Here is a 23,022-nt window from a genome sequence, read left to right as displayed (position 1 = left end):
GTCAAAGTCAAGTTAAAGTCCTTAAATCCCTAGATACATGCTCTCCTATTCATCCAATTAAACCTACGTCAAGGAAGGTGAACATTCAACACATTTGTGACAAACTTGTCATTCCAATATTTTGCCAATTTTGTGAAAATGTAATCACACAGTGTCCACATGTACTATCTAGACCTATTGGGAAAATCATGCATTATGGCGGAGGCATACCAGTCGCCAAAGCGACATTTCTAGTTTCTTTCTCAATTACTTTTTATTCTTGATGAAAATTTCTTGGTGTTGTCTTTACTAGGAATGATTGCAAAAGGGGTGGGCTGTCTTTAATACCAGATTGAAACACCGATTTGTTAACAGAAACTATATGTTAACAACTGAAACAATATATATTCTTACAGAAATTGTAGTGGACGGGGATGACGTTAAAACACCATCTCCCAGCACCTCCACTGCATGAACTTTCACAATGTCATGGATCCCAACACCTTCGCAATCCACATTCCAGAGGTTCACTGTTAGGCTACGCCCCACCTCATCACCTTCTTCAGCCAGTTTTAAGCATTTGAAGCCTCTGGAGCTTGTAGGTACCTAAAAATAAAACATTTCAAATATAGTGGAAGTTAATAACAGTGACCAATACCGGTTGGTGTCGGGCTTGTATTCAGGGAAAATTTGATATGTTCACTGTTAATGTCTCCAAGGTCTGTAAATCCGACCAGTTTACCTCTTGACGTGTAGACAAGGCCTGATTTCACCTTCATTTCATCAAAGATGACCGATACATATTTCTGATGGGGTGGCAGAGACTCAATGTTTATATCCTTAGCAATCTTGGAAAGGAAGTCTGAAGAGTATCCAGGGTTGATGTCAAAGCAGTGTGTGTAGTTGAAGAGCGTGTTTTTATGGGGAAGGTGGAGGTACCCGGAAGACCGAAGAAGGTCATATGCAGTAGGGCTTTTGGAGTGAATTGCAATGGAGAGGCGGAGAATTGAAGGATGCCAAGGCATCTGGCGGGGTGGCTTTGTGAAAAACTTCTGTTGTTCCTCCCACAGAAGCTTTGCAGGTGACCCTTCTGGGAAGTCGGCATTGTGGGCTTGAAAAATATCCTTGAATGACTTGCTCACTTTCTTATCGATGATTTCCCCTTCCTTTCGGATCACCTTGTGCAAGGACTTGCGTAGCCGCATGAAGTTCTCCCCCATGGCCTTCCTTTCCTTACTCATTTTTCCAAGCGATTACGCATCTCTGTTTTTGACAAGTGAGCATGTGGCTTGAAGCTTGACGTATTCGCTGTTTCTTTCTCCTTCTTTAACCTTTTGCGAAGAATGCCCAGATCCGTCCTGTAGATGGTACAGGTACGGCACCGTCCGACATCACCTTTGAGGATGGGGCAACTGTTGTGTCTCAATGACACATTCAGAGAGTCATATTTACTCGGATGATGGTATACAGGACGGTTCATAACATCTTCTGGGCTAATATCACCAAAGTCTTCATTGCCTGGGCAGACATGTGACTTCGTGATTGCTTCTAAAAACTCTAGAATCTGCGATGGAGACAAATTGGGTGGAAAATCTTTGAGAATGTCAATTCCCGGATCTATTACCTTGCCATAGTGGCGAACCCTCCAACTTCTGTCACATTTAATGTTGCAGCATTTCTCCGACATGCCTTCATCATCCAACTCGACAATGATCACCTTCCCCGCTCTCTGATTGAACACCATCTTTCCTTGGAGCACATCCTGCGCATTCATCACTGCATCTAGAGTGCCACCATCTTCCTCTACATGCGAAACACAATATTTGCAGTCCGGTGCATGAGGCTCAAAATCAGGAACAACAATGCTGATACTTGCAGTTTGCCTCTTTCGTTGCTTCTCACGCCATCTGGATAACTTCTTCGAGCAAAGCCCGCAAAGCTCACAAACCGAAGGAGGATGAATATCATCAATGTCGAGAGAAACATCAATGTCAAGAGCCCTTTTGATAACAGCAGACCATGTTGACTTTGCTTGGTGTCGCTTATTTGGCAATGTGATACCATGGCTACCACACAATCTACAGATGTCCTGAAGTTTTTCCTTGTGTCTGTCCTTGTCGTCTAAAAAAAACAATAATAGCAATAACAACAACGATATTAATAACAGTAAAAATAATCATTTAATAAAAATAATTCTATAATAATTCGGTGATACTTAATCACATCAGTTTTCTAAAGCTCTATGAAGCTGAATATAATGTACACAACAAAATCACATATATTTGTTTTAAAAAAATCTTTTATGTGTCATGTTGTTAGTATTTTATAAATTCACATGATAAAGTAAACCTAATATAATAAGAAAAATAACTGAATGAAATGAACATATAAAATTTCACATTTACACTTTGGTCACTATTCAATTATTTTTCAATAATCTAAAGGAAAACAAGCAACAAAATACTGGTTCAAGTGAAACATGATGTAGCTCACAGGATATTGACTGAAATTATGCATGGGATCAGCGCACGGGATAGCCATTAAATTTACAAAGTTAGAGCGTCAATTCGGGTAAACATGCAGTCATTTGTACATCCACAAGAAGATTAAGATTGAGAACCTTGTGGGACTACAGTACGCCTGCTTGTACTTTGTTTTTAATGTTCTGAATGGAAGCTATGAACATGTAAATTCCAGACCATGCGCCACATAGGCAGGCTGGAGGATTCAACTACCGATGTCATCTCAGTGACACTTTTGTACAGTCCCATATAGAAGATTTTGAGTGATAAAAAAAGCTACTTCCAAATAGACGCTACGTAAACATCACACCAAAATGACTCACAAATATCACTTCTTCAACGATTATTTTCAATTGCAACAACATAAAACATGAAAAAAATGTATGACCTACGGATAATTTTCCATAACTCGAGGAATACGAAACACAAGAGTGGAAAAAAAAAGCTGAAAATCTCGGCCAACAAGCATTCGAAACTCGGCTTTCCTGAAGTTGGCCGCTGCTGGCCGCAGTGCAGATGAAAGCGTTTGTAAAGATGAGACTTCGATCTTCAAATTCATATATTGCGCATCATGTGGATATTTGCAGAATTTTACTTATAGTATAATCATAACTTAGCTAATTAGATATTCATAAAAACACATGATAACATCATAACTCACCCATTTTTTGTCCGATTTTCGTGATTTTTTTGAGAACGAAGAGAAAAGCCAGCAGAGTCGATTGAACATAAATGCGCATGCGGATTGGATACCCCTACACACTGCGCAAGCATCGACATGCTACAGCTCCCCAGCCCACATCATGCTAACACGGTCGAGTGAGCAAACACTACAGCACCGAGCGGCATCATACCTCTCGGATAAAGGAAGGGGAAATGGGACCCAGGGGACCAAGGGGACCGTGTTATCAGTGAAATATCTTTACTTTCTCCTCGCGCACTAATCCGCTGGCATGCTGTGCATTTTTTCCTGCTCCGGCGTTGTATCTCCATGTGTTTGAAGCTCCTTGATTAAAGATGCGTTGTTCATTTTCTTCCGAAAATCTCTTCGCGTTTTGTACATCCGTGCTTAAAAGATAAGCGACAGGATTGTGTTATTCAACTATTTTTTACGCTACTGTCACCAGGCGAGATCGCGATTTCATTAATTATTTCGGCTATAATCATACACTCATATTTGCTAACCAGCAAAGGAACTGGAAGTCGGGACATCAAGAAATGGTACTTCGTTATATCCGATCAAATTTCTTATGTTTTTCTTTATCATGACGCGCCGAAAATGCCCTCGTTATAACCGGAATCTCGTTATAACCGAAGTCATTATAACCGATTCGTTCTGCCATAGGTTTACACGCAAAGGAAAACGGGACCGACGCGATCACCTCGTTATAAGCGGTTCCTCGTTATAACCGAACTCGTTATAACGGGGTTTCACTGTATGTAGATGCTGGCCTGGCATGTCTTATGAATCCAAGCAACTGCACTGATATATGGCTTATTTTTCAAAAAATGAGTCTCCTTAAAAATCTGCTACCTACTTTCAAAAAGTGGGCAGACAAAGCAGCACTTAAGTTTGATTGCCAATTGCATTAAATTTGCTTTTAAGCTAAGCTAGTTTTGGTTAAAACATTTCAACTTATCCCGTAATGAAACTACTTAATCACCAAAACCTTCTTTCTGCCCACTGGGAAAAAAAAAAATAACAGATGTAGGTACGTAACGGGATGGACAGACATGCCTATTTCATACAGGCTATAACTGAAATCCATTTTCATTTAATAAATGAAGTAAATCTGAAAGGTAGAGACATTTCTTATTTCAAATCTGATGTAGATTGTACTATGGAACTGTTCTGGATTAGGTTTCATTGCTAATTATTTTTAGATTACTGTTTAGATTTCTGATACTTAAAATGTCCCGTTTACTATGCCTGTTTTATTGTCTAAATTGACGTTTAATGTGATATAACAAAATATTCGCCCATTGAGTGAACTCAATGTTATATTTTGCTATCTCTTACACTTATTCTTTTTAAGAAAATATATAAACATATGGAGGCAAATCTGAATTACTTTTTTCATCAAAGCTCAAATATCAAAAGTCGAAAAGGGAATTGCTATTGTGGGTTGCCCACATAAACACTTTTAAATCGTAATATGTAATACTTGTTTTTTTTTTCATACACAGCACTGTACACATTACGTTCGACGCGTCGGCTGCTATCATGTCGCATGGTCGCATTCAGACAAAAGCTGGCGCTCTTGCTCTGTATTTGTTCCCATTGTCCCTTGCGTGAAGGTATTTGAGTTAAAGGACAAGTCCACCCTCATATACATAAGGATTGAGAGAATGCAGCAATATTAGTAGAACACATCAGTGAAAGTTTGAGGAAAATTGGACAATCCGTTCAAAAGTTACGAATATTTTAAGTATCTGGGCAGTCACTGTTGGAAGAGAAGACTACTACAGTGTATGATGTCACATGCGTACAACTATATAAGGTAAATAAAGAGAGAATTTCACAAAACTTTACTTTTTGAATATAGTGCACATTTCTCCGACTTGCTACTGACGTATGTTAAGGGTATTATTATTCCCCCTGCCTTCTGAAAGAGAGAAGTCGAGTGTTCTTTTGTTATGCAAGAAAAATGGAAATATGTTGAATTTTCTTTATTCTTTCTTTATATCGTTGTACTCATGTGACATCACAAGCTATAGTAGTCTTTTCATCCAGCCGTGACTGAGCAGAAACTTCAAAAATTCGTAACTTTGGAACGGATTGTTCGATTTTGCTCAAACTCTCACTGATGTGTTCTTCTAATATTGCTGCAGTCACTCAACCCACATGTCTATGAAGGTGAACTTGTCCTTTAAAGGGAAGATAAACCCCAAGAGCAATGTGGATTGAGTGAAAGCAGCAACATTAGTAGAACACATCAGTGAAAGTTTGAAGAAAATCGGACAATCGATGCAAAAGTTATGAATTTTTAAAGTTTTGGTGTTGGAACCGCTGGACGAGGAGACTACTAGAGGTTATGACGTATGAGTGGAGAACAATACCAAGAAAATATAAAGAAAATTCTACAAAAATCCATTTTTCATGAAAATTACAAATTCCATCAACTTGATATTGACGTATGTTAGGGGTAGCAATTATTCCCCCTGCTTTCTGAAAGAGGCTGGTCCATTACTCTTTCATAATTCTAGAAAAGTGAATTTTTGTTGAATTTCCTTTATATTTTCTCTGTATTGTTGTCCACTCATACGTCATATCCTGTAGTAGTCTCCTCATCCAGCGGTTTCAACACCAAAACTTTAAAAATTCATAACTTTTGCATCGATTGTCCGATTTTCCTCAAACTTTCACTGATGTGTTCTACTAATGTTGCTGCTTTCACTCAATCCACATTGCTTTTTGGGTTTACCTTCCCTTTAAGGTCCAGTTTGGAGCCAAAATTTGTTATTTTTCTCTGAATGATCTAATTGAATATGAAATTTCATGAAACCTTCGGATATGGCCAATTTTGACATTTCTGATACTGATAACTACAAGGAGTTTTCATCGACAAATTAAGGAAGGATAAAGGGTAGGAGTGCACAGCCCAGTCGCTGTACGTAGCCCCGTAGCTACAGTAGGTACGTTGCGATTCGCACAACGTTTTTACAGCGTCTGGTCGGTTTAGGCAATGGTGTGCATTTCTACATCATACACAATTACTCGCATCTGTTTGTCAAATGACCTCCAAAAATGCATAAACTCACCGTAGTTATTCAGTAACCTTAATACTTGCATCTGAGTGTGGCTAAAGTCCAGTAGAAATGGAATTTTTACCATTTTGTCATTTATATACCTCTCGGAATAATTTCGATCGCAGCTACTCGCTCGGTGATAACTGCGTTGCACTACAGGAGAGCAGACAGTGCAGCGAGCACAGAGCACGATACGATGTACGTACAAGACATTCGTTCGACGGCAACGCTGCTTTGCATCGAGTGCGAGCACTGTGATTAATCTGAATGTAGCATAGAGCTTTGTTTACAGCTTTATTGGTAACTACAAATAGATGTATTTCACAGTGATTACGTGAAGTTTTTCAATGGTGTCTTTAAAAAGATAATACTTTTCCACCTTTCTTTGGGCTTTTACCAAGTCGCAGCAAGCGATTTAAGATTGGGGTTGTTCATACATGAGGTAATTTTTAATGTTTTCATGGGAAATTCTTGAAATCGTTGTTATGTTTAAAAATTTTCACCAGATTGTATGGTATATGCAGAAACCGGGAGAACACGACTGGCTTATAATGTTAGATATTGTATGGTTAGCCTTTGGCTGAGGATCATAAAGGGTTCTTCTGCTAAATAATCATTCAGGTTTTATACACTTCAAAGATTAGTAATTTTAGAGGACACGACTTTTGTATCTAAGTGGATATCTCAAACTGAGGTATTTCTTAACAATGCTGGTCTTGGTGTTGTATGGCTAAGAAAAGGGGAAGGGTTTAGTAATAACTGGATATTGAGCACCTTGAAGCTGATATTAAGTGATATGTCTAAACAAGATTTGATGGCAAATGTTTGGTCAAAAAGAGTATGTTTAAATTATATGATTTTTTGAGACGAATAGTTTCTTTGAAAGGTATTTAGTCCAGTTGAGTAAGAGAAATATATTTTCATTGAGCCATTTTAGATGTGTGGGGGGGGGGGGGGGATGGGGGCAGTTGCCCCCGTAAGATTCTGAATAATTCTGAGTGCACAAGACTTATCACTTACATTCCGAAAAAATCAAAAGTTCCGTCATGTACAAGGGGAATATCCCCTTTTTAATCAACCCTTTCCTCTCTTGGTTCCCCCGATCATCTTTTTTTAATACTTTCCCAAATATTCTATCAAATATGCGTACACGAAATATAGATCTCAATTTCAATTTTAAAAAGGCAAAAGCTCCCTGTAAGGGGAGGGTGAGGATAGCACTCTCCCATGCTTTCTCCCCATCCCCCCCCCCCCCCCCCGCCCCCTCCCGTGCAAACAAGTAGACTATGGCTACACTTCGAGTTTTCCAAACATATACCACAAAATGTGTGCACAAAAACGTTTAACTGCAATCAGAAAATACAGAATCTCCCTCATGTAGGAGGGAGAATAGGGCTTATCCCCTCCCACATCATCCTGCTATGTCTCCTTCTACAGACTTGCACTTCTCTATTTGACAAATTTTCAGATATTCCAACAGAAGTGTGCGCCAGATTGTTGAATTTCATTTCTAAAAATGAAAAAAAAAAGAAGCCTCCCTCGAATACGGGAGAGGTATCTTGCCACCCTCCCGTTGATTGGTCCCCTCTATAGACTTAGTACACTTTGGGGAATGGCAATTTCCGAATTTCCCACAAAAAGTGTGCTTCAGATCGCTTTATTTCAATTTTAAAAACTCAATAGCTCCGTCGAGTGGGAGGGGGCATCCCCCTCCCACACCCTCCCCCTCTACCTCATTAGACTTTGTACATACACACAGGTGATGCACATGCAGAATAATAGCTAAATCCCGTGATTTTGCTATTAACACTTCCCTGAAAAAGCCCTAATTATTTCCATTATTTTTTTTTTTTTGGGGGGGGGGGAGCTAGAAAAAACTCCAAGTATTGCAACAAAAGTTTGCACCAGATCGCTGAATTTTAGGTCTGAAAATGCAAAATCACCTCAGTGTGGAAGGAGAAATATCCCTTATGTACACCCTCGACGTGTGCATGCCTTTACTGTTTGATTGCTTTACAACAGACAGCGTTCATGAAATTCATTGTAATAATTGATACAAGAAGTTTATTCAAATGCTACCACTAATGTCTTTATTAGGCAAGTTGTTCAATAATAATCCACATCAAAATATCCTGCTACCTTAATTAAACAAGTGTGGCCGTTTCAAGTCCATAAGACGCGCAAAAACACGCATCAAATTGCGCCATTTACAACATAAAAATGCAAAAAGTTCTCACCCTGGGAGGGGGACACACCCCTCCCCCTCTTTTCGCTCGGCTCGCTCGGCTCGGTTGCTTCGCTCCCTCATATAGTAACAGCTGCGCGGCATGACCTTGACCCCCCCCCCCCCAAACTGAAAAACGTTTTCAAGGTATCTTTTTGATATGATTTTTTAAAATACTTCTCGATTGTTTTGAAAGTGATCTCTTTTGGGTGATACAATATAATGATCAAACTGGAACCCTAATGACGGTTGAAGATTTTTTTTTTTTTTACATCACCCTGCTGTTGGAGGATCTGTCCTTGCTGAAGAGTAGTGTGAAACAATTCAACAATCCTACCTGAATGAAGTGCTTCTTCTCTTGTAGTGTCACCATTGGTTACACTGCTACAGGCAGAGGTGATAAAACAGATCTTCTGTTCTAGCAAGAACCAAATATTTAAGTTTGTCTACTACTTTATTTGGTTCAGATGTATGGATCATGTTCCTGAATATCAGTCTTTTTCCTGAAGATACTGTTTATGCATCTATTTCATCTGTTTCTTCTGGATGGCTGGTAATATCTCTTGCCTCTCTTGTTCGGTCATTGTGACAAGAATAATGAGCCGTTACAGAACAGAAGTATTAAAAAAAATCATATCAAAAAGATACCTTGAAATTATGAGTATACCAATGTATACAGAAAAGCAACATGACTATTTTGAAATACTTCTGATAATACTACAGTCGAATCCTGTTATAACGAAATGCTTGGGATCACATAAACTACTTCGTTATAAGCAAATTTCATTGTACTTCAGCTAGCATTGCTTCGTTGTAAGCTGTCATTCGTTATAAGCGACTTCGTTGTAACAGGATTAACGTGTATTGTTTTTATCAATGAATCTAAGCTTCAGGCCTTAATCTTCATATTTTTTTTTTTTACTTTATGCACCTCCCTTGTCCAAAAAAAGGGGAAAACTTAAATGATAAGTCAGGTCTTTGCGCGATTCTACATAGTCTACACTACAGCATGTTGATGGCGGCCATCTTGAAAAATGGATGCCATTTTATTTTAAGACATCAAAACATAGTAATATCCTGAAACTAACCTCAGATTTGAATTCTCCATCCCTAAAAAACCTTTAATGCCCATTTTGGGTGTGCTAGGGGGGTTAAAAGTAAGTAAATAGCATTTTCAAGATGGCCGCCTGTGGCCATCTTGGATTTCCGTGTATATCTCAAATTGCTCAATGCTGACAGAGCTCCAGCATGTGGATTGATGAAATAGAAGGTCTAAACATTCAATATCACTTAAAAAAAAAAAAAAAACTATAACATTCCAATGCAACCTTAGCCCAAAAATCAGGGTTTGGCTGCCGGACTATACCGCTTGACTCCACACCACATATTATGTACATGCTTGGTCTTTATACATTCTGCGCAAAACAAAATATTACTCGCAAATTCAATCGTCTGATTTAAAATATCAGCACTGGACTCTGCATACCCATACTATACAAACAACAGCTAACCAACACATTTGACACTGAGAACAACAGTCCTTATGATCAACCAATCATGACGTCATCTAGGCATCATTTTGTGGTTTCATATTAATCATCCGTCATTAATCATCATATGTGAAGAACGCATCCACTACTCCCAAGTTTAAATCCACCTTAAAACACCTTAAAAACACATTTGTTCAAAAAGTATTTTGAATGAGTTATATTTACAATTACCAGCATCTTTCTTAACATTTCTTTTTCTTCCTATTAAAGAAAGCATAGAGACACACTCGCAGTAATATGCGCTATATAAGCATTATGGTAAAAGAAAATAATAATAATCCATATCTTCACTACCCTTGGGCCTTAGAGTACATTGGCATTTACATATTTAGGGACAGTGATTTCCCGCGGTCGTAGAAAACGGACGGAAAACACAGAAACGGCAAAATTCTTTTAAATTACACTTTTGATTATTGAATTCAATTTTAAAGTCTGCTACCAAATATTCAAATTTCATATTGATAATATTCAGATATTAGTTTGGATTTTTGATACCACATATACAAAAGGGGAAATTTGAAGGCAAAAATGACATGTCAACAGTCAATATGTTTTACATTAACGTTAATACAGGAGATAGCAAAGCCAAGGACTAGAGAATAGAATGGAAATTTTCCAACTTGATTTCAGCCTTCCAGATATTACATTTTGAAAGTGAAACACTGTAACTTACACTTACAGGTGACAGCCTTGCCCTAAATGAAGTTTTGTCCTTGATTTGAAATACGTACCTCACTTTTGACATTGACAGTCACTTTCAGGTTCACGGCGTCCAAAGTACAGTCCCACACACCAAAGAACCTATCCCTGTCCATGGCCATTAACGACACCACTTCATCCTGATTTCGCTTCCCTGGTTCGTTAATGAACAAATCGAAAATGGCTGTCCCACCACCCTTTACTGCAACATTTCCCTTCAAAAACTCACGATCACCCTGTCCATATGGGTACGTGGACTCACTCTGGGTTGATGTTCTACGTTCCAAACGCTCCACAAGGAAGAGGTACACAGTACAAGATCTCTTACTCTTAGTCTTACACGTGTAAGCCATCTTATCTTGGATACTCTCGAGTTATAATTTTTATAAAACCCTAACGTACGTTGTATGTATATCAAGCTGTCACGGTAGCTACGTCTAACTGTACTGCACTACCCATATACTACCACGTGACCAATGGCCATGTACACGTACGTCGGTATGGAATGCGAAATCTAGCAAAATTCAAGGAACCCCTATCCCTGATCAGGGATTTTTCCCTCCACGTGCGTGCACCATAATTTGGGTCTGGACAACCAATGGAATGCCAAATGTTGCAAAATTCAAAGAACCCCTCATAATAAGGGGTTTAAATGAAGACCCCAGTTTTCCGTTTTCTAAAATACAAATTCCGTGTTCTTCTGCGTTCTAAACTTCAAAATATGTGTTCTTCCGTGATGTGTACAAAACATATGGCAGAGCACTAATTAAAATGAGTAAAAATGTACTAAAACTCAACTTAACTAAAGACTGCGAACAGGTTTTAATCATGTCTGTGCTTGCCGTGACTGATCTGTGATTGCATTTGCTTTTTTTTTAAACGTATTTTGCTGTTATTTCGTTATTCAATTTTTCTGGCCTGACAAATGGCGTTTTCCGTGAAATTCTGTGATATTCTGCGTTCTTACCAAATTCCATGAAATCTTTCCGTTTTCCGTATCGCGGAAAACTGGGGACTCTAGGTTTAAAACCCCTGATCAGGGGTTTTCTCTGCACATCCCATAGTTTTGGGGTTTTGGTCTGCGCAAGCAAACACAAACCCCTGATCAAGGGTTTTTCCCTGCACGTGCGCCATTGTTTCGGTCTAATGAAAGCAAACAGACAAAACCCCCTGATTAGGGGTTTTTTCTCTGCACGTGCAATATAATTGTGTTGTACAGCAACCACTTCTCAGATTGAGCCAAAATTTTGAACGCCTGTACCATACAAGACCAGCCCATGATCACAATATAACATCACACCAATTTGATAAAGATAAGATCATCTTATCTATACAAGGTCAGAATACAAATATCCCTTTGTTTCACGGTATCTCAGGAAGCATTGTTCCAATTGAACTGAAATTATGTATACATAATACAGAAGATGCCCAAACAATCATTTCATGAAATAACAACTGATTAAGGCGCCATCTTCGAGAATTAAATCAATATTTTATTTATATCTCAATAATCATATGTAGCTTCTGACTTCCAAATTTTGCAGACAAGTTGGCCCATAATTAACCAATCATTTCATAAGATAACACCAAATTGGTAAGGCTCCATCTTCCAAGTGTAAATTTTATTTATATCTCATTATCCAAGGGAACTCATACCTAGATATTCTGCAGGCACTTAACACATCACTAACCAATAATTTCTTATCAACATCAACTTCACTTTATTGGATATGAGGAGCTCGGTGCAATATAATCCTAAACCACATATGTATGATTCTGAGATAATCACTTTTAAAACTTTGTAAAAATCCATAAATCATCGTTTTAAGTCACATGTCTTCAAAGTTAGTCATATGAAAAAGTGGTTACAGCTCGTTATTCCGAAGGTTTGTTATTCCGAAGGCTCTTTAGTCCGAAGATTCGTTATTCCGAATTTCATTTTCGAATTAACCAATCTACGGAATAACGAACCTTCGGAATAACGCCACAAATGTTCGGATTAACGAACCCTTTTTCATTTTCGGATTAACGAACCTCTGGGTATAGGGAATTTGTGTGTTTCGGATTGACGAACCTTCGGAATAGCGAACCTTCGGAATAACGAATGGCACCTGAAAAAGTAAAGTTCTACTAAAGATAAATTTGTGTAACTTTAGAAGATCAACATTGGAATATAGTCATTCATAAATGTCATTTCTATCACGTAATTCTGATTTGTAGGTTAGCACTATACTGATCCTGAATGTAGTACCTTTGCTAATACATGCAATATCCCATAGGCAATTTTTGTCTTTCACCAAAAACTAAATTTCATCGCAAAACTCATACTTTTTCAAATATAATTTGTCGTATTTGCGTCTGTATGATGCTGATGGCATATCACCTATCTTGTCCTTGTGACAAGATCATATCTAGTTTTTACAGTGTAAGCAATTGTTGGCCCTACTCTTTTGTGCTGTGGGTTCCTTTTCCCAGTGAGACATGGAATATGCAAAGAAGACAGAGATACCAGAAAACTCTGAATAGTGATGTCTGTGAAAAGACTTTTATTTGTCATAAATTTCATGATATCATACTCATACATTCATGTACACTGTATGTTACAAGTTAGCATTTTGCATACCTTCTTCCTTTTTCTTCTCTTTCGTCGTCGGCGGCCTCTCTGCACCCATTGCTTCTTCAGTTTGGCCTTCACGTATGAACTGTGATTTCCTGGTAGGTTAACAGATGACCATGGTTTCAAGAATGGTTGAGATGTACTGTAACTCTGGTAGGTGATGGTTTGGCGGTAGAGTCTGTGGTTTAGTAACAGTACGTACTGGTTTAGACGGTTGTCTAAAACCATCAGGAGAGTCCACTGGCTTTAATTTCCCTAGCTTGCATCTGGGGATGCCATCACAGTGTTTAGTATTTCTCCTTTTCTGATCTTGTATGACTTTATCGAGAATAGTGCTGGCCAATGGCTTCAGATGAGGTGTTGGTTTCTTTTTTGGCTTTGAGGGGTGTGGATTTTTTCAGCTCTAGAGGGATCTGTATGTGGTTGCCTGGTGTATAGATGAACCTCTCATATAAAGATGAAGTCCATCTGGCTTGAAAAAAAAAAAAATCATCCTCATTGAAGAGGCTAGATGAGTCAAAAATTGCACAATCCTGAAGCTTTCTTGTGAGGTTCTCTAAGTTCTTGTTGTTAAGTAGACTCTATCCCACTTCACATCCAAGTGGACCCCATGGAAACTGGTGCAGCTAAATATGGGATACACAGACATCTCAAATGGAAATATAAAGAAAACAAACAAAAAAACAAATTAGTATAAAAGTATGCACTGCATCAAAATGTGATGTAAAAATATAATCTATGGCTTACGATTGTAGCTGTTTCTGTTTTCTTGTTCTCTTTGGTCTCTTTGGTCAAGAGATAAATCAGAACTTTCTGCTTTTCAATCAAGAGGACATATCTCGCCAGTGAAAACGCTTCTGTAGTCCCTTCAGAGTTTGCCAGATCCCGGTGAATCTCATCTCTCACGTAGTTCCCGAGAGTGCAGGACAACCGTTCAAGCAAGATATAATCTATGGCTTACGATTGTAGCTGTTTCTGTTTTCTTGTTCTCTTTGGTCTCTTTGGTCAAGAGATAATCAGAACTTTCTGCTTTTCAATCAAGAGGGCATATCTCGCCAGTGAAAACATTTCTGTAGTCCCTTCAGAGTTTGCCAGATCCTGGTGAATCTCATCTCCCACATAGTTCCCGAGAGTGCAGGACAACCGTTCAAGCATGTGCACACTGTTCTTTCCGCATGGAAAGTCCAATGACTTCAAACGCGAGAGCATGAAATCCCAGTCATCATCGGGCTAGTCTTCAAGGTCATAGGTGTACCTCCTTCGCAACAGCAATGACATGCATCATGTTCCAATTGTATCTTGCATTACAAACAAAGCAAAATGAGGCAATGGCTATGAAAGCTGGTGATTTCAAAAATTCATCGTAGTGATTATCGAGGTAGCAAAGAATAAATCAGTGTATTTTTGCTCTCTTTTCCCAGAAAGATGGGGTTTCTTTCACTTTGGGATTGTCAGATGAGCAATGATTTGGTAACCTTCTGTGGGTAGATATATTTGAACTTCACCAGTTCCTCAATGCTAGCTGATCTTTCACAGGCTACCTTTACCTTTTGCACAAATTTCTTGTGATTTTTGTGAGTTCCCTTCTAGATCTGCTATGATTGCGACAGCCCTAGCCTTTTGCACAACAGTTTTTTTGCCTATTGCAGTAAACTTTACCAAACTTGTAATATTTACAGTGTAAGCAATTGTTGGCCCGACTTTTTTGTGCCGTGGGTTCCCTTTCCCAGTGAGACATGGAATATGCAAAGAAGACAGAGATACCAGAAAACTCTGAATAGTGATGTCTGTGAAAAGACTTTATTTGTCATAAATTTCATGATATCATACTCATACATTCATGTACACTGTATGTTACAAGTTAGCATTTTGCATACCTTCTTCCTTTTTCTTCTCTTTCGTCGTCGGCTGCCTCTCTGCACCCATTGCTTCTTCAGTTTGGCCTTCACGTATGAACTGTGATTTCCTGGTAGGTTAACAAATGACCATGGTCTCAAGAATGGTTGAGATGTACTGTAACTCTGGTAGGTGATGGTTTGGCGGTAGAGTCTGTGATTTAGTAACAGTACGTACTGGTTTAGACGGTTGTCTAAAACCATCAGGAGAGTCCACTGGCTTTAATTTCCCTAGCTTGCAACTGGGGATGCCATCACAGTGTCTAGTTTTTCTCCTTTTCTGATCTTGTACGACTTTATCGAGGTCAGTGCTGGCCAATGGCTTCAGATGAGGTGGGGGTTTTTTTTGGCTTTGAGGGGTGTGGATTTTTTCAGCTCTGGAGGGATCTGTATGTGGTTGCCTGGTGTATAGATGAACCTCTCATATAAAGATGAAGTCCATCTGGCTTGAAAAAGAAATCATCCTCATTGAAGAGGCTAGATGAGTCAAAAATTGCACAATCCTGAAGCTTTCTTGTGAGGTTTTCTAAGTTCTTGTTGTTAAGTAGGCTCTATCCCACTTCACATCCAAGTGGACCCCATGGAAACTGGTGCAGCTAAATATGGGATACACAGACATCTTCTCAAATGGAAATATAAAGAAAACAAACAAAAAAACAAATTAGTATAAAAGTATGCACTGCATCAAAATGTGATGTAAAAATATAATCTATGGCTTACGATTGTAGCTGTTTCTGTTTTCTTGTTCTCTTTGGTCTCTTTGGTCAAGAGATAAATCAGAACTTTCTGCTTTTCAATCAAGAGGGCATATCTCGCCAGTGAAAACGCTTCTGTAGTCCCTTCAGAGTTTGCCAGATCCCGATGAATCTCATCTCCCACGTAGTTCCCGAGAGTGCAGGACAACCGTTCAAGCAAGATATAATCTATGGCTTACGATTGTAGCTGTTTCTGTTTTCTTGTTCCCTTTGGTCTCTTTGGTCAAGAGATAAATCAGAACTTTCTGCTTTTCAATCAAGAGGACATATCTCGCCAGTGAAAATGCTTCTGTAGTCCCTTCAGAGTTTGCCAGATCCCGGTGATTCTCATCTCCCACGTAGTTCCCGAGAGTGCAGGACAACCGTTCAAGCAAGATATAATCTATGGCTTACGATTGTAGCTGTTTCTGTTTTCTTGTTCTCTTTGGTCTCTTTAGTCAAGAGATAAATCAGAACTTTCTGCTTTTCAATCAAGAGGGCATATCTCGCCAGTGAAAACGCTTCTATAGTCCCTTCAGAGTTTGCCAGATCCTGGTGAATCTCATCTCCCACGTAGTTCCCGAGAGTGCAGGACAACCGTTCAAGCATGTGCACACTGTTCTTTCCACATTGGATGGAAAGTCCAATGACTTCAAACGCGAGAGCATGAAATCCCAGTCATCATCGGGCTAGTCTTCAAGGCCATAGGTACCTCTTTCGCAACAGCAATGACATGCTTCATGTTCCAATTGTATCTTGCATTACAAACAAAGCAAAATGAGGCAATGGCTATGAAAGCTGGTGATTTCAAAAATTCATCGTAATGATTATTGAGGTAGCAAAGAATAAATCAGTGTATTTTTGCTCTCTTTTCCCAGAAAGATGGGGTTTCTTTCGCTTTGGGATTGTCAGATGAGCAATGATTTGGTAGCCTTCTGTGGCTAAATATATTTGAACTTTTCCAGTTCCTCAATGCTAGCTGATCTTTCACAGGCTACCTTTGCCTTTTGCACAAATTTCTTGTGATTTTTGTGATTTCCCTTCTAGATCTGCAATGATTGCGACAGCCCTAGCCTGTTGCACAACAAATTTTTTGCCTATTGCAGTGAACTTTAGAGTCTGTGGTTTAGTAACAGTATGTACTGGTTTAGACGGTTGTCTAAAACCATCAGGAGAGTCCACTGGCTTTAATTTCCCTAGCTTGCATCTGGGGATGCCATCACAGTGTCTAGTTTTTCTCCTTTTCTGATCTTATCGAGGTCAGTGCTGGCCAATGGCTTCAGATGAGGTGTTTTTTTTTTTTGGCTTTGAGGGGTGTGGATTTTTTCAGCTCTGGAGGGATCTGTATGTGGTTGCCTGGTGTATAGATGAACCTCTCATATAAAGATGAAGTCCAACTGGCTTGAAAAAAAAAATCATCCCCATTGAAGAGGCTAGATGAGTCAAAAATTGCACAATCCTGAAGCTTTCTTGTGAGTTTTTCTAAGTTCTTGTTGCTAAGTAGACTCTATCCCACTTCACATCCAAGTGGACCCCATGGAAACTGGTGCAGCTAAATATGGGATACACAGACATCTTCTCAAATGGAAATATAAAGAAAACAAACAAAAAAACAAATTAGTATAAAAGTATGCACTGCATCAAAATGTGATGTAAAAATATAATCTATGGCTTACGATTGTAGCCGTTTCTGTTTTCTTGTGCTCTTTGGTCTCTTTGGTCTCTTTGGTCAAGAGATGAATCAGAACCTGCTTTTCAATCAATAGGGCATATGTCGCCATTGCTAAAAGGTTCTTCATTCCCTCTTGTTCTCTTTGGTCAACAGATAAATTTGAACCTTATCCTTTTCAGTCAAAAGGGCATATCTTGCCAGGGAAAATGGTTCTTCATCGCCAACGTAATTCCCGAGAGTGCAGGACAATTGCACACTGTTCTTTCGCATGGAAAGTCCAATGACTTCAAATGCAAGAGCATGAAATCCCAGTCGTCGTCAGGATGGCCTTCAAGATCATAGGTACCTCCTCCGCAACTTTGATACCTGTGTTTGTAAGTGCCATTGGGTTGTGGGTTATGCTTGAAAATGTAAAACACTTGCAACCTCTCAAGGTTTTGTTTGTGTGTACAAATGCTGCCCATCATCATGCCCAAGTTCTATACTAAAGTGCAGTCCTTCCCATTGTACCACTTGTCAGTCTTATATACTTTGAACAAGTTGTCCACTCTCTTTCCCAAACGTAGACGGGGCTCTGCAAGTAGGGCATTTAGATGCTGTTTTGAAGTTGCGGCAGCTCTTTTGTGACTGTCTTTATTACACTGGACAGCAAAAGAAAGTACCCACTTCTGTCAAAGGCCGCACACAAATATTCACCCCCTAGAAATAAACAATTTTTGTACACAGGTGTGCTACAATGCCCCTTACTAATCACATGCACATATTCAAAGCAAGTGAATGTCTTCATAACAAAGAAGAACTTGACATGCACAGCATCTTGGTCACTGTATCAAAAGAGTATACAGCTGAATATTTGCCAGATATTATCTCTTCTTACCTTCGGTAGCGTCCTGTCTTTCATTTGCTGCTGCATCTTCCCGCCCGGTATCCCTTATTAGGGCAATACGTTCCGTGGCATCCAATACTGCCTGCACCGTTCGATCTCTCCTCTCGCGGAGAATGAATTTCTTCTTGTAGCTTCAACAATGAAATTTAAAATGAGAGAGGAAAATATAAATACCGAAATTCAGCTATTACAAGTACATCCTTTGCCAAAGGTTTTAACAAAGTGTAATAATGCAAATCAAATAATAACATAGCACTTGCTTTATTAGTTATTCTTATGACATGAGTCAAACTTTACTTTCTGTTCGTTACAAAAAAAAACCCCACACAAAACATCAACAACAAAACATATACTATGTATTGCGAACAATGTTTATCTTGCACTGGATTTTTCCCCCTTTTTTAGCTCACCTGAGCCAAAGGCTCAAGTGAGCTATTGCGATTGCCCTTCGTCCGGCTTCCATCGTGCGTCGTCCGTCGTGCGTCGTGCGTAAACTTTTTACATTTTCATCTTCTTCTTGAAAACCCCAGGACCGATTTTCATCAAACTTGGCAGGTAGCATCCCTAGGGAGTTAGGAACTCAATTTGTTAAAATGGGCACCATGCCCCACCCATGCCAGGGGGCCCCCAGGGAGGCCCAAACCCCCCAAAATTAAGAAATCTGTAAAAATCTTCTTCTCTAGAACCAGAAGTGATAGAGCTAAGTTAATACTATGAGTTAGTACATTGATGACTGTAGTTTCAAGTTTGTTCATGGCAAAATCAGGGGTGCCCCCTTGGGACCCAGGGGAGGGGGGTGGGGAGGGGTTCTCATGGGGCCTAAATTGTACATTTTCATCTTCTTGTTGAGAACCCCATGACCCATTTTCACCAAACTTGGCAGGTAGCATCCCTAGGTGGTTAGGAACTCAATTTGTTAAAATGGGCACCATGCCCGACCCAGGGGGCCCCCAGGGGGGCAAACCCCCCCCCCAAAAAAAAAAATAAATAAATAAAAAAAAAATTAAGGAATCTTTAAAAATGTTCTTCTCTAGAACCAGAAGTGATGGAGCTAAGTTAATACTATGAGTTAGTACATTGATGGCTGTAGTTTCAAGTTTGTTCATGGCAGAATCAGGGGTGCCCCCTTGGGACCCAGGGGAGGGGGGTGAGGAGGGGTCCTAATGGGGCCTAAATTGTACATTTTTATCTTCTTCTTTAGAACCCCATGACCCATTTTCACCAAACTTGGCAGGTAGCATCCCTAAGGGGTTAGGATCTCAATTTGTTAAAATGGGCACCATGCCCCACCCAGGGGGCCCCCAGGGGGCCCAAACCCCCCAAATGAAGGAATCTTTAAAAATCTTCTCTAGAATCAGAAGTTATAGAGCTAAGATAATACTATGAGTGAGTACATTAATGACTGTAGTTTTGAGTTTGTTCATAGGAGATCCAGGGGTGCCCCTCTTGGGGGCAGGGGTGGGGGGGGGGGGGGTGGTTGGGAAGGTCCAAATGGGGGCCTGAATTGCACATTTTCATCTTCTTCCTGAAAACCTCATGATGGATTTTCATCAAACTTGGCAGGTAGCATCCCTAGGGGGTCAGGATCTAAATCTATCAAAATGGGCACCATGCCCCACCCAGAGGGCCCCAGGGGGCCCCAATCCCCAATGATTAAGGAATCTTAAAAAATTTGGGCCCTTATTGTACATTTTCATCTTCTACTTGAGAATGCCTGGTCAAATTTTAGTAGAGCTGTGAATAATTTAGATTAGTGACTGCGTGAAAGGTGAACTTGCGATACTCAGGTGAGCGCTAGACCCGAGGGTCTCTTGTTTTCAGAATGGTGTATTAGTTATCGAAAGTTTAATCCAATTATTTACTGTGGATCGAGGAGGCTTGCGGCAAGATAGACGTGGGTGTTGTCTTCGGACAAAACGCTGTATCCACGATCTCCTCCCACTTGCCTAGAAGGTGATGCTGCGTGCTCCCGACTCCTTGTACGGGAGCACGCCTCACAGATACTGGAAGCCCTCTGGAAGTCAGAAGGTATGAGGAGAGGGTGGTTTCGTTGTGGCTGGATAGCAGTGTGGCTTGATGGTAGGGGTCCAACATCCCTACCACCCTCTCCATCGTGTCACACACCTCCATCCAGTGCCTGTAGCTTCTTGGCAAAAGAACTTCATGATGTCTCATTACACGGTCCTGGATGAGGGCCTCGACCGCCAAACGTTGCGGCAGTATTACACGCAGCATTTGGAGCTTGCTGCTCCATCTCATCTCGTTGTTGAGTTTTAGTTTTGGTCTGTCGCTGCTGGGATAGTGAAGGCGAAGCAACTCCTCATATCTTCGGCGCACTGGTGCAGAGTTGTTTATCTTCGAAATTGCCTTTCGAAGCACGGTAAGTCTGTCTGCGACGCGGCGTTGCGCCGTAAGGGCGCTTTGCACGGCAATGTTTAGATTGTGCGCCATGCACGACACGGATCCGAATAACTTGCGTCGCTCTTCAGTGTCACGCAGGCACCTGCGAATGTTACTCCCATTAACGGAAACTCCGAACATCAGCCCCATCCCGGCGATGACATCTCCACACCATTCATCGAAGATGGCCTTTAACCGGTCCCATATGTTCTCCGCCGTAACAGCCTCCCGGAAGTGAGAAATACTCACTAGAGCGCTTCATGGCTTGGGTGCCTGTGCAAATGAAAAACGAAGATGCAAAACAAATCAACATATTATCAGTATCAATTCTTGTTTCTGAGTGTAATGTAGAATATTTATCAACATACCCTTCGAAATATAATGAAATCTTAGAAGTCACAAGTAGAGAACATACAAATTAATGTGACATATTTTGTTTACTTCGTTTGTGTCTCACATTAACAGTCCCCCATAATCTAACCTCTACAAGTATCATACTGTATCAGGGAAATTGTAAGATATAGGCCTATATATATGGACAATATAATTCATAAGACATTGCTACAGACGAATTTGAAAAATAATACATATAAGAAGAGAATAGAATACTAATGCTTAATGGTATTCCTCAACAAATTTTCAAAGAAGTGAATAAACCCCTTAGAAAAAATCGCCAGTCGACCTGATATTTCAATAAATGTGAGGAGAATCGTTGAAATTGAATGTGATGGATAGTTGGCACAAAATATTTGCAATTTACAGCACCAATACTGATAACAAGATTAAAGTATAAACAAATGAAGTATTATATTGTAAATCTGACTTACCATCATCTCTTCATCCTTGATGAGCCAGTGGAGAGTGACACACATGTAATCAATATGTTGTGCGCTCCTCCAGAAGTCTGTGGTGAAGCTTATTCCGGTAATTGTTCTCCGAATATCAGCCATTATGGCTGATTTTACCTCCTTGTAAAGCTCTGCAACAACTCTTCTCGAGAAGACAGGTCGTGACGGAATTCGATAACGCGGATCAAGCGTGTGTAAGAGTTCGTTAAACCCTTTGTTTTCGACGATGCTATACGGACGAAGATCTGCGGCAATCATCAACCCGATTTTCCTCGTGATCAGGCGATGCTTGGGATGATCTTGGGCATAGGGCTCGCTACGTGTGAAGTAAGAGGAAACAGATGTCTGTTGCTGTCTGGCTGTCGTAGTCGTCATTGTTGGTGCAGTTGTAGTGGATGCTTGTTCCTCAACATCGGTTTCCTGGGGCCTTTGACCAGTCCTCGGTCGAGGCGTATACAGGCAACTTGCCGAGTGACAAGTGAGGTTTGTCATCGTGCACTGTCTCCTACTTGTCCCCCTGGAGACAGCCTTATTGCAGTGAATGCATATCGCTCTGCATTCATTATTTGGATCAACTCGGAAATGATCCCACACGGCAGATCGTCTCCGAGATCGCAACTGTCGAGGATTGCTCATGATGATAATCGGTCAGAGTGTCGAAAGCGGGTGACGAGAAAACTCAAGCTTTTTTATATCATCCATAGTCTCCCTTATTCCTCTCAACAAAATCCACCCTTGAGTCATTCTTAGCAAGGCGCTGTCGCAGATTGTAAATTATGATCACTCATAGCGGCTTGTGGGTGTGGTCTCCCTTATACTTTTTTTTATGCAAAGGTACAGCTCACTCCGTGTTCTGACCTGCCAGCATGCAAAGGCTATTCATGTCCAGCCAATGAACTGCTAGATAACTACATGCTGACCACACCACACCAGGTCCCTGCAGCCAATGAACATGTCGGTAATGCAACATAGCGATTTTTCTTCTATTTTTTCCTTTAACGTTCGCATCGAGGTAAATGATAAAGGCCACGTTAGCATCGCAGATTGCCAAAAACTTTTTTTTTTTTTTGTCGGAAGTGATTAATCATTCTGCATTTTCTCAGAAAGCACTTGGTATTCCTGCAGTGCATTGTCAAATCTGTCATGACAATATAATGGAAGAGCATATTTTTTTAATCCAAAACTTATTTTGTTGTAGATTACAAATAACGAATAAAAATGAATGGAATGAACAGAAGACTGTAGC

The 23,022-nt window shown here is 40.0% G+C and overlaps 1 protein-coding gene across 1 annotated transcript; it reads right to left on the bottom strand.

Moving 5' to 3' along the window:
* Nucleotides 1-1,216: 1,216 nt before the first annotated feature.
* On the bottom strand, nucleotides 1,217-22,515 carry LOC140232831 (zinc finger BED domain-containing protein 4-like). Its single transcript, XM_072312945.1, is given in 5 exon segments — nucleotides 1,217-1,782; nucleotides 18,520-18,659; nucleotides 20,391-20,448; nucleotides 20,451-21,192; nucleotides 21,756-22,515. Coding segments are annotated over 5 exon segments (2,163 nt in total). The 5' UTR covers nucleotides 22,413-22,515.
* Nucleotides 22,516-23,022: the final 507 nt, after the last annotated feature.

This window comes from Diadema setosum, chromosome 9 (genome assembly GCF_964275005.1).
Source record: "Diadema setosum chromosome 9, eeDiaSeto1, whole genome shotgun sequence".
Taxonomy (NCBI): domain Eukaryota; kingdom Metazoa; phylum Echinodermata; class Echinoidea; order Diadematoida; family Diadematidae; genus Diadema; species Diadema setosum.
Note: the sequence above shows the minus strand (reverse complement) of the source record. Positions and strands in the feature narration are given on the sequence as shown.